The sequence below is a fragment of the Conger conger genome, chromosome 10 (genome assembly GCF_963514075.1).
Source record: "Conger conger chromosome 10, fConCon1.1, whole genome shotgun sequence".
Taxonomy (NCBI): domain Eukaryota; kingdom Metazoa; phylum Chordata; class Actinopteri; order Anguilliformes; family Congridae; genus Conger; species Conger conger.
In genome coordinates this window covers 24,677,838-24,690,023 of record NC_083769.1, presented here as the reverse complement: position 1 = coordinate 24,690,023, position 12,186 = coordinate 24,677,838, and the positions used below count along the sequence as shown (strand labels likewise).

The following is a 12,186-nucleotide window of genomic DNA, read 5'->3' as shown; positions in this document are numbered from 1 at the left end:
CTGACAATTAGAATTTACCTAACAAAGCCTATATACATAGCGCACACATAGAAATTTAGTTTTGGGGTTAGATGGGGTTTGAACGTGCCATCTCATCCATCACACCACACTGAATGGATGACACTGAACTGCAAGGCAAGCCCAGCACTAAGGGGGAGATTCCACCCCCATTGCACTCACTCACCTCCAGGGATTCGGAGTCCCGCCCGGCCCGGCCCACACGTCTGCCCCGGGGGATGCAGGGTGTTGGACGACTGGCCTGGGGGTCGGAGGTCGCTGGGCACAGTTGGCTTCCGGTTCTGGCAGTTGTGGGGGGGGGGGAGACACAGTCAGCACCTCAACACAGCTGCCAGTTACCACCAGACACCACTCCATGACAAGAATCAAATAACAGCCGGCCGCAGCCAGCAATCAACTGACATGACATTCTCAAACGCCTTTCATAAACAAAGCCATTACTGTGGGCAACTGCTCCCACACATTCTTTCAGATAAAAATCACAAAGTTCAACAAGGCAATGACAATGGCTGTGTCTCAAACTGAAGGCAGTTGCCTTGTCGCCTTGCTGTCTCGCTGCTTGACTAGACGATGTCCTTCAAAGGGTCTTCATTGGTGCTAAGGCAAAAGTAGTCAAAGTAACGTGATTACGTGATGTGCGGTTATACGCAATTTAACTGCCTCGTTCGTCGTACATTATTTCAGTGTGTAAAAGTAATTAAAATGTAGCTTAAAAAATACAACTATAACAAAATATTGAGCTCGCTGTATACCTGCACTTGCGGACAACCTCTTTTACAGTTCTGTGCAAACTCTGGCGCTGTTTTCAGTCGTAATTAATTTGCAGGAAGTAAGAAGCCGGAGGGATTTATGGGATATCCTACCCAGAGAATGAGACATGTATGCTGCCTTCAAAATAGTCCAAATGAAGGCACCTTAGAAGGCATCAGTTTTGGCAAACTTTTGAATGGGACGGTACTCGATGCCTTCCTGTTTTAGAACACTGCCAGAGGAGGCAGCATTTCCGCTATTGGAGATGCAGCCAGTCATTCATGGACATGTGCAGGACATCAGATGTGATGGAAAACCAGGTGGGTGAAGTTTTAAAAAGGGCCACTTCCTGTCTGAATAGGCAGTGATAAAAGTGAGTCAGGCTACCTTGAGCCATGGACGAGAAGGAGAACAGGGAGAGGAAAATTCAGACAAGCACACGCTTTCATAAATCTACAGGACACCAGACCATAAACATACAGGAAACCAGATATTGAACAGTCACTTCCCGTTTGGAGGAAAAGCTGCAATGAGCTGTACAGAGATAGGGAAGAAAAAGAACGATAGATGGGGAGAGAGAGAGAGAGAGAGAGAGAGAGAGAGGGAGAGGGAGAGGGAGGGAGAGGGAGGGAGAGAGAAAGAGAAAGAGAGAGAGAGAGAGAGAGAGAGAGAGCAAGAGACTCTCCCAAGAAAAAGGAAGTGCAGACATCTCTATAAATCCACGGGAGAATCGTGGCCATAGCTCTGTCATCAGCCAGGGCGCAGGAGGTGGAGTGGCTCCGAGCACTCTGGTACCACGACAGCAGCTCTCAGTCAGGGAACCACGCTGACGAAACGCCCCAGAAACAGGACTCGTATGACTGACACAAACCCCAGAGGTACAGACGAGTACAGATAAGCCTAAAAGACCTGATGAGGAGCTGCCTGAGAGATCTGTTTCTCTAGACCGCTGCCGCTGTCTCATTACAGCGATGTCTGAATGATGAAAAAGTGACTGGAAGGTGAAAAATGAAAACATGGTTGGTGTACACGCACATACGACACGCCAGCATAACACCATCAGTCATTCCATTACAATCCTCCCTATTGCACACAGTTCACAGCCCCGTTCATTAGCCACTGAGGAAGCTCAGAACATTATACATTATATATTTTTTCCTGTTCATACTACACAACAGTGCCCAAACCCCAGGAAATAACTATGTAATGTGAAGAAATAAACAAAGCTGCTGATAAGATTTATTGCACTTGATTACAGTACAAATCATACTGCCGTAAAGCAGCATTTAGCTTGCAAGGTTCTTGGGGGCAGGAGGTCGGCATATCTCTCAAGATGGATGCCGTCTGACCGCCGCATTGCACTGGCCTTCTAATCAAACGCAGCTTTGAGGTCAAGTGCTGCAGGGCAGAGCGCTGGGATCCGAGGCCCACCGTGCGTCACACTTCAGCCAATGTCTCTCTTTCCCACCGTGGCCTCCTCTGAGCCGGCAATCTGCAGCTAGTAAAATCTGAGTGCTCTCTAACATCACAGTAATGCATAATAACTTATTTTATTCATAAAAGTAGTCTATTCATCCTTCCTGTGACCTAACCTGTTCAGACAGCAGCCGGGAGGACGGCTTGCACTTGCATTGAATGCTAAATGGTCAATTAAGGGGAACCGGCATTTGCAAAGGAAGGTTGCGGACAGTGACCTATGGACATGCTTCGATGTGACAGGTGCAATCACTGCTTCAGAACAGGTCGATGCTTTACTGCTTGCTCTTAATCACCTCGTCTAAGGAAATGACTGACGGCGTACCTCAAGGGCCCTGCCTGGACCCCTATTTCAGTCAGTGAAACCCCATTTGATGTTGCTGGCATTCACCAGCTAGAAGAGCCACGGGGAGGATGTTGGAGAGCTTGTACTGCGCTGGCTAGGCAAACAGACTGTTGCTGCTAGCCCTCCACAAAGACCAGCAGAGAGCATGTGAACACGACCTGAGAGAACGTGCTTCCGATTCAAGTTGTTAACCTCACGGACCCACAAACTATAAAAAGGACAGTGCACTTGAGGCCATACTCCTGCGTGGAGCGAGTATGCTGCTCTGTTTTATCTGTTTCACACGGCTATTCAAAGACTAAATAGCACAGACTGTGTCGACTGACTGAACTGAGGAGAAATTCTGAAGCAGGTCAAGTGTAGAAATATGACTGCTGGAGAAAAGCCTGGCCGCTAATTATCACCATTAAATGTGAAATCTGGCTGAACTCTGATATGCTTTCAAGGACAAATGGGAAGAAAATTACAATACCGAGAGACACGCCTAAAGAAATGAGTTTGCAGCATGCCTGGAGAACAGCAGTCTTTCAATAGTGTTAAGTCTGGCTCTAGTTATGGTAACTAGAACTCAGTGGGAGAAGATACTTTTGTGAAGAAGCACCAAAAATCAACTACACCAGGAAAGCAACAAATGGGGACAAAACAATCAGAACAAGCACCAGATGTAAAAGCAGGTGATATTTAGACAAATATATGCACTCCGTGAGCACTTTATTAGGCATTTATTAGACTTATTTTTTTACTTGACTGCTGTAGCCTATCCACTTAGAGGTTTGATGCCTTGTGGGTTCAGAGATGCTCTTCTGCATACAACTGTAATGTGTGGTTATTTGCATTACTGTCAACTTGTCAGCTTTGACCTGTCTGGTCCTTTTCCACTGACCTCTCTCATTAACAAGGTGTTTAGTTAGTGCGTGTTGGGGGATCAGGGGGGGTCAGCAATACCTGAGGTAGGAGGCTGTTGGAAGACTGGGGTGCGCCATCATCTGAAAACAAAGACAAAAGAGACACCTTTACATTCTTTGCTCCTATTTACATCCATCTGTACACAGCACTGATCCAAAAAAAAGTTCTGGATTTGGAGCAGAAATTACCAGAAGACCGCAGTATTCAAAGACACTGCCGTTACAATACCGAGACACTTCCTTTCCTCAGTCGCCCTGGATGACGGCTTTACTGAATCGAGTAAATAAAATAGGCTGGAATCTGTATGGAAGCCAGCTTCTCAAAAACACATGAAGAGCAAAGCACGCATACTGACAAATGGCAATTGAAAGAAGAAAGAAAAGCAAGAAGAAAATGCACATGCTGCAAACTGCTCCTTCCGGTTTCAGATGTGAAAACGCAGCAAAGTCGTCAGACAAATCCCCAAAGTTTATGGAAGTGCTGGCAGAGAAAGTTCTGGAGTTGGAGCCCGCCCACCTGCCTGCCTGCCTAACAGCGGGGGAAGATGTACCATGCAAATTCAGGAGGAAATCAACGCTCTACGAGTTCATGTATAATGCATGGGCCGGGGGGGGGGGTACGGGGGAACAGCGCCGGACTGACGCGGGTCGCACTGGAGTCTGACAGGGGCAGCGTGGGAAACCGGACGCCAGGGACAGCGCCTGCTGAGCCACAACCTTCATGGAACATTACAGGAACATTACAGGAGCGTTCAGGCGATGACTCGCAGCCTGGATATAATGGCTCAGGAACAGAGGGATAATAACCTTGATGCAGCATTACAGGAGGGGTGAGGGCTCATAGCCGCGACGCTACAGGAATGCAGAAGCAGGTCTGCTGACGCGTAGTCTGAACACAGTATTACAGAACGCCGAGACACGCCTGCTAAGTCACGGCATAGACACAGCTTACAGCGATGCTGACGGCTCGCTTTGGAAATGAATGCAGGATTCTCAAGTGTACTCTTCTATTCTCAAGTGTACTCTTCTGATTAGAATTGATTTACAGTTGCTCATAGGATACTGAAGGGAGATTCATGAGCGCGATAAGGTCAGTATGTGCAATGCTGTTCAATTCATTTCATTGATTTCATATTCTGTTCATTTTCACAACATAACATAATATAACACAACACAACACATAATGCATAACAAAATATACAGGAATATATTACATAATGACGAACGCAATTTCATTTAGCATTTCGTATCCAGAAGCACTGTAGATTAACATTGGGCTCAAAGTTCTAAAAATGGTTAAGGATTAAAAAAAAAGAAAAAAGGCCTCCTTTCAAAACTTAAAGGCGACATGAACTCATTCAACATCTGTCAATTCACCATATCCACCAATTCCAATCACAGTGGGAGAAGGAGAGGGAGGGTGGGGCTTCAGGAACAATTTGAAAAGGTCTACATTACTGACACCACATCATTATAGCCCCTAATTAAATCTCCTTTAATCCAATTAAACGAGCTGCCATTCAAACAGGGGGGGAAAGGGCACTGGGCGAGAGCACGTTGTCTGTAATGAAAGCAACGCCATCGGTAATGAATCACTCCTCATGATACAGTCTCAGCTCCTAATGGAGTGGGCTGTTAGACACCGCTGGGCGAAAGAGAGGAACGAGGAGGAGGGAGCCAGAGCCAGCAGTCCCTGGCGCACTTGTAATCCTGTTAGGTATGAAAGGTCACGGTTTTGGGTGCGAGTAGACCCTCACTACTGCATGTGCTGTTATGGGGCTCCCAGCGAGCTCCCACCGGTCCTTTAGGCCTGCACAAAGAACTGGGCGCGCGGCCCTGTTGGACTGAGGGGCCGGGTCCCTGTAGGACTGAGGGGCCAGGCCTCTGTAGGACTGAGGGGCCCTGAGGGGCCAGGTCCCTGTAGGACTGAGGGGCCCTGAGGGGCCAGGTCCCTGTAGGACTGAGGGGCCAGGCAGTAATAGGCCCTGCCTGGGCCAGGTCCCTGTAGGACTGAGGGGCCAGGGAGTAATAGGCTCTGCCTGGGTCAGGTCCCTGTAGGAGCCAAGATCCTGGATCCATACATTCCCCCTCAGGGCGGGGGAAATGAGTATTGATCCAGCGCGACGGCTGAATGGAGTGGGTTACAGCAGGGCACCCTGCCAAGCCCACCGCAGCGTGGGGGGTCTACAGCACACTCCCTCCTGCACCTGCGATTAATACGCCCCAAACCCGCCCCCACACCCGTCTCTGCAGATCAGTACATCTGTAAACTCATCCCGACGGCTCTGCTGTGATGATGTCATGGTGGAGTGCCTGTGCGGGGTCATGGCAGGGCAGGCCCGGGCCGGCGGGCAGGATGTAAGACCGTGCTGGCTGCTCTGGGCTCAAAAATGAACAAAGACGCTCTCTCTCAGTCTGTGCCATCCTGAGCCCTACTCCACAGCTCAAGTGCTGAGCTGCAGACCAGGCACTGCCCCACCAGCTAGCGCCACTGTCCCATAACCCCACTCCCAGGGGGCAAAAATAATCACCCCCACTGTCACAGAGAAAACACTGCGGACAGTGGGGTACTGATGGCGAGTGTGCGTGGGCGTGCAAGTGAGAGAGTGTGAGACAGAAAAAAAGAGAAAGAAAGACAGAAAGAAGTAGTAGTCAGTTGAAGCAGTCATAGTATCTTAGAGAATGGACTGACGACTCTGGCATCATGTGTGGGTTATTTTGAATGTATTCTTTAACACTCTGGTTTGGCAGGGGGGGTAGAGACAGTGCAGGGTGTGTGTTGGCTGTGTGCTGGGTGAGTGCTGGCTGTGTGCCGGCTGTGTGCCGGGTGAGTGTGTGTAGGGGCCAGTGCTCGCTGGGCTGTACTGACCCGCTCCAGCGTTGGACGTGGGGTCAGGTCTGAACGAGGGCATCTTGGTTTGGGCGGAGAAGAGCAGCTCGTAGGTGTGGTCCTCCTCCTCCGCAGGCTCCGGTCTCTTCTGAACGCTGCTGTTAACGTACAGGGCCTGCAGGAGAGCACACGGTCAGCCACAGCGCCCCCACCTGGCCAAGCAGCCCGCTTCCTGAAGGTTTCAGATCTCTAGCTAATTATTTATTGAGCCACAGGCCCGATCACGGCCTCGGTTAAGCAATTACCTGAGTAAGGCTGAAAGCCAGGAGATCCCCACAGTCAGCAAATTTGACCCCAATTTGTTTGTGCTTCCGTTCTGGGCCTGTCTGACCACCTGGGAGCAGTCCTCATCTCACCCATAATGCACCTCTTTCACCGGGGGACATCATTTCCACTCAACTTCCCCTTTCTGCCCCCCTCCCTCCACTCCAGTCAGATGAATATGTATGAGGGTGTAGCTTGGTGTCAAGTGACGACAGGGGCCAGGTCAGGGATGACATCTGCACTTCGAGTAACTTTTGGCACCCTTATCTTTCAATTTGAATCTCACTCCCATCTGGGTTACTAGTCGTAGAAAAGCAGTGGCTTGGACCGAGAACTAAGAATGGGTTTACCAAACGCGCAGGAAGACTGATCAGGCAAGGTCAGCACAATGGCAAAGCTGTGATGGAACTGTGAGGCAGGCCAAAGTCGTTTGTCTCAGACAGACAGGGTGGTTACAGAAACACGCTGATCACAGTCTGACTGGGCTGCCTGACAACTCTTCAAAAGGTGAGGGATGGCTGCTTTTATAGGGCTGTCAGCAAACAGGGCTATACCAACTCACTTTGGAAACAAGGGGGGAGGGGAATGTCAACGCAGGGCCAAACCATACATGACAGAGGGGGGGTGAACTTAATACAATCATTCAGCGACTGATTCTGACCGATCGAATGGTATGTCTCGGCCTAGGTCACACAGACCTTAAAAAGGCCGGTCCTATAGCTGCATCGGCTTCCGATTCGCCATTTTAGCATTTATTTAGACCGCGCTGCTTAGTGAGCTGAAGAGAGAGAGAGAAAAACGAAAAAAAAGAAGCTGAAACGCACTACCTGGCTGGGACATAAATGAAAAGTTTGCAGACTCAAACGCGCGAGCGTTAAGATGAAATACGCCCCTCAGAACCAGCGGACCGAGCTGCAGCGACAGCATGAATTCACACTATTAATCACAGCGGGAGACGGAGCCGGCCCTGTGACCCTCCCGATGCCAGCGCTCTCATTCCATCTCGCTCCACGCCGCCCCCACTGTCAAACACGTCCGCTTTAATGCGGAGACGCCGTTTCTCACCGGCGTAATCAATATCACGCTCGGCATCCGCGTGAAACGCAAAACCTTTTTATTGAGTCGCTATTTAGCAACTGTGGAGAGCAGTCAAAATAAATGATAGTTATAGGTTTATCACAGTTCGACATCCGTGTGACATCATATTTCCATAGCAGAAGCTAACCAAATCATTGGTTCGATTCTGTCAGCGGAAAGGTATACAGCTGTTATAGATGGGTTTGCTTGCATTGTCACACTGTATATGGGCACACAGCTAGCTATAAACATACAATATTTCATTGCTACAAATATTTTATTCCACTTTTATCGATGATAAAATGATGCAGAAGAGGCAGTCTGAAACTCCAGAGTTCCTCCCGTTTCCCCCCTGAGCAGTGTTTGTAAACAGGAAACTCATCTATTCACATGCATTTACCACACTGACAACGCTTTAAACAGGCTAAATGTTTCCACTGCATCTGCTGTATCTGACCTAAACAGTGCTTAAATTCAAGACAAATTTCTTCTGCTTTGACACTTAACCCAAAGACAAACCTTGACACTCATTTATGTGAAATCTTTGGTATATACTAAAAACAACAAAAAAATGTAATCCTAAATGTAATGCAGGTCTCTTCCCAATGCTTCTTGCCCCCAAACAGCCTGTGAGACTCTTAATTTGTGACCCAAACGGCCATCGTCATCAATCCATGTCACTTAACGCACCCAGGTCACAAAGAGAAACTGGGACAGTGCTGGCTCACGTCATGGCCTGCCTCAAAGCCTGGGTTCAGCACTCCGTAATGTTCCTCACGGCATTTTATGTGCCAGCGTCAGTATGCTTGTCCTGGTCTAATGCTTATGTACATTTGCTTTACAGTCATTTAGACATTAATGAAGATTATTTGCGAGTGAAGTTTCTCAAGCATTAATATGGAATCATAATGCTTGGTTCCACATATATTGAGCAATACAAAACTAGTGTGTTTACCCGTAAGACTATTAACTTTCCTCAAGCCTCTGCAGTTCAGAGACAAATGTGACGGTGAAGAGTAGCAGTGGAGTCGCCCATCCTCCAGCTCTCCACCCCCCTAGTGTGACCCCAGTGACCCTGGCGCACACACACAGGGTGACGGGGCTTTCTGCACTGAGTGCAGTGGAGTGGATCATCCTCCAGCTCTCCACCAGTGACCCTGGCACACACACAGGGTGACGGGGCTTTCTGCAGTGTGGGCAGGGCCTTACCTCTGAGCTCACTTCCTCCTCCTGGTCCGGTGGGGGCTGTGAGGGAGGGGGCGGCCGCTCCTTCTGCACCAAAAAACATAAAATGAAAACCATTAGTGAGAAACTAGACGGGGGGTAGAGCTGACTCTGAGCGCCACCTTCAGGCGATACAGACGAAAATGTCCCACTGCTCTGAGAACTGGCCGCAGCCTGAACCCAAGACAGCGCCGGGAGGGAGGGGGAAAGTAGCCTTTTAGGCCACAGCCAAAGATGGCCAGAAAACTCAAAAGTACTGGTGGAGCCACACTTCCCACAGAATAACTGCTGCAGCCTCTCTCTTTTGTATTTGGGAATCGGGTCCCCTGAGGTTAGCTAAAGGCTAACGACCTCGCTTCCAGCGCGGCCTCTGCAGAACGGCACAGTTTTTCCCACAAATGTCTGTAACTGTGCAACACAAAGTGCTATACAAAGACACATTTAAATAGTCTTCTCATGTTAAAAGAAAGGTAGCCAAAGGTAGCAAAGAAGCAATCGTATTGAGGTTGGTCAGAGGCTGTCAACTTTGCAAGTAACTATCAGCATTTTCTTTATATATTATAGCATTATATTATTATTTTTAATTTTTTTTTTTATAGATCTAGCCCCACACAACTGCCCAGTATCACTGAACAGTATCACTGAGACACGCTGTAAAGAATTTACACAGGAAATGAAGATTTAAAAAATGCTTGATAAAAAGGAATTACAGGATTAAAAAGTACATTTTCAGCCAGAAACTGCAGTTCAGATATCTTTCCCTTTATTGCCATCTTAGCTGCAAGGGATCAAAGGATATTAAAAAGATAAGCCTAATTGTAATTCTAATGATTATAACGTCAGTTTTTGATAAAAATGTTTTTCCTTCTTAAATGTCGGGGAGATAGACAGATATTTAACGGAAGATTAAATCAAAACACTGATAAGAATCCAATAAGTCACTGTTTGAAGTCCGTTTAAATAACTTGTGTAATGTGATATGAGTGGGAGAGAGAAAGTTCTTTGGGTGGATATGTGTCCCCCTCTAGTGGAGAAAATGAGAATAATTTTTTGAAAGATTGTACCTGCTTGGAGTTCATTCATTTGGTATCTTTGAAGCTCATTACCTCAAAACCACTCGCAGATAGAACCTTATAATTCCAAGGACACAATGTGTGCGCACGTGTGTGCGTGTGCGCGTGCGTGGGTGCGTGTGTGCGTGTGCATGTGCGTGTGTGCGCGTGAGCGCGTGCGTGCACGCGTGTGTGTGTGTGTGTGTGTGCGTGCGTGCGTGCGTGCGTGCGTGCGTGCGTGTGTGCCCTTGCTGAAGAACAGACCTTGCCCGCTTCGCTGTCCGGCCGGCCCGAGTCTCTGTCGGAGGACTTGCCGCTGGCCAGGCTGTCCAGAGAGTGGCAGGACGTGGCCTCAAACAGGGCCTCATACGGGCTCTCCTCCTCGGGCCCCGGGGCCAATCCTGAGATCAGCTCACTCACCTGCTGATCCATGCTGCCTGCAGTGCACACAGCACACAGGGGAGACACAGGTGAGATGAGAGAGACACAGCGCACAGAGGTGAGAGACACAGGGGAGACGGGTGAGACGGGTGAGAGATAAAGCACCTGGGTGAGACGCATGTAAGTTAGAGGAGATACACAGCAAATAGAGACAGGTGAGAGATGCAGAGAATACAGGAGAGACACAGGAGAGACACAGGAGAGACGGCTGAGACGGGTGAGAGATAAAGCACCCAGGTGAGACGCATGTAAGTTAGAGGAGATACACAGCAAAGAGAGACAGAGAACACAGGGGAGACGCAGGTGAGGGGGATCCAGGTAGGCAATACAGAATAGAATACGCAGAGGTGAGACATGCAGGAAACTGCGAACCAGTTCACAGGCTGCAGGAAAATCAAAAGCACATTTCACCAAGTGTGTGAAAGGTAGCTTTGATAACAGGAGCAGCTTGTTAGCGAATGCTGTGGAGCCACGCCAAACAGGATCTCGGCTTAAAGTTATCAAACGAGCACCACCGTGCAAAGCACTAAACATGTCAGTCAAACACAACCAATGCTGAAAAGTGGCTTGTAAACACAGACTGTTAAACTCCACTGAAGCGGGGCAGTGGTACACGGCACCCTCCCAGGGTTTGGGAAAGGGACGCTGGGAACAGGGACCTTTTTTCCGGGAGCTTAGGCTCTCTTCAGAGGATGTGACATGGGGAGCGCCTGGGGGAGGGGGCAGGGCCATGTCTGGGGGGTTTCCTGTCATGTGACCTACAGAAAAAGGAAAACATTTGTCACATCTTCACTGGTTTCAGTTTGAGCAACATTAAAGCAACAAATAAAAAATAAAAAAGGTTTATTTTAAATAAAAGGTATATTTGAAGTAAATAAAACACCATTAAAGATTACATTGGTACCCTGCCGTAATGCACATGCATTATGGTGACTGATGAGCTAAAACATAGTCGTGAAATCTCACAGAGCAGCCAGGATCTCTTAGATAAGATCAGCTTCAGAAACTTACGGTCTGGTAACATATTCAGCGGTGGGTCTACGTCAATCAGCCCCAGAGGGCTACTCATTATTTAGACTCAATTTCATACAGTAGTGCCCGTTCGTTCTTTATTGGACCACAGTAGAAATGTTTATGTCAGGGCTAAAGCTGTAGCTAGCTTATGAAATATCAGATCAAAGGAATGACAGGGAAAATTAAAACCGAAATAGCAGAAGTTGAATGGTGCAAAAATCACAGAAGAGGATGGCCCATGGTGGGCCCCTGCAGTAACGCTAGCGCCTCACCCTGGATGAGCGCTGCGATTTGGCGGCTCTTCTGAGAGGGCATCTCCCTGACTGTGTCCAGCGCAGTCAGGCCATGGGAGTCCACGATGCCCACATCGATCCCTGTGGAGGAGGGGACAGAGGGAGCTGTAACACACACTGCAGCACTCAGTCTGAGGAGCCTGAGACACGCTGAACCCTGTTATACTGCTGAAAACTAACCTGCGCTCAGCAGCTTCTGCACCACATCCGTCTTCCCAAACAGCGCTGCCTCGTGCAAGGCACTGCCCTTCTCCGTCTGAAACACACACACACACACATTTCATTTCAGTACACACACGTTCACGCACGCACAAACACAGACAGAAAAAGGCAAAGACACAGAATAGGACAGACCAGGTAAAACACTGATGGCTGCACTGGTTTCCCGTTCATTAGTGACAGTCACTCCTTATCGGTATGAGGCATGGCAGACTCA

At 48.6% G+C, this 12,186-nt stretch overlaps 1 protein-coding gene across 2 annotated transcripts in view; it reads right to left on the bottom strand.

Annotated features, from left to right (window-relative positions):
* The window catches only part of LOC133138399 (ankyrin repeat and SAM domain-containing protein 1A-like), a 94,846-nt gene that overhangs the window by 56,581 nt on the left and 26,079 nt on the right, over window positions 1–12,186 (bottom strand). For both annotated transcript variants that reach the window (XM_061257126.1, XM_061257127.1), the window contains exons 6-13: window positions 11,931–12,006; window positions 11,730–11,831; window positions 11,103–11,201; window positions 10,267–10,439; window positions 8,936–8,998; window positions 6,365–6,500; window positions 3,536–3,576; window positions 185–299 (exon numbers count right to left, since the gene is read on the bottom strand). In XM_061257126.1, coding sequence (XP_061113110.1) covers window positions 185–299; window positions 3,536–3,576; window positions 6,365–6,500; window positions 8,936–8,998; window positions 10,267–10,439; window positions 11,103–11,201; window positions 11,730–11,831; window positions 11,931–12,006 — 805 coding nt within the window. The remainder of the gene's footprint in view (window positions 1–184; window positions 300–3,535; window positions 3,577–6,364; window positions 6,501–8,935; window positions 8,999–10,266; window positions 10,440–11,102; window positions 11,202–11,729; window positions 11,832–11,930; window positions 12,007–12,186) is intronic.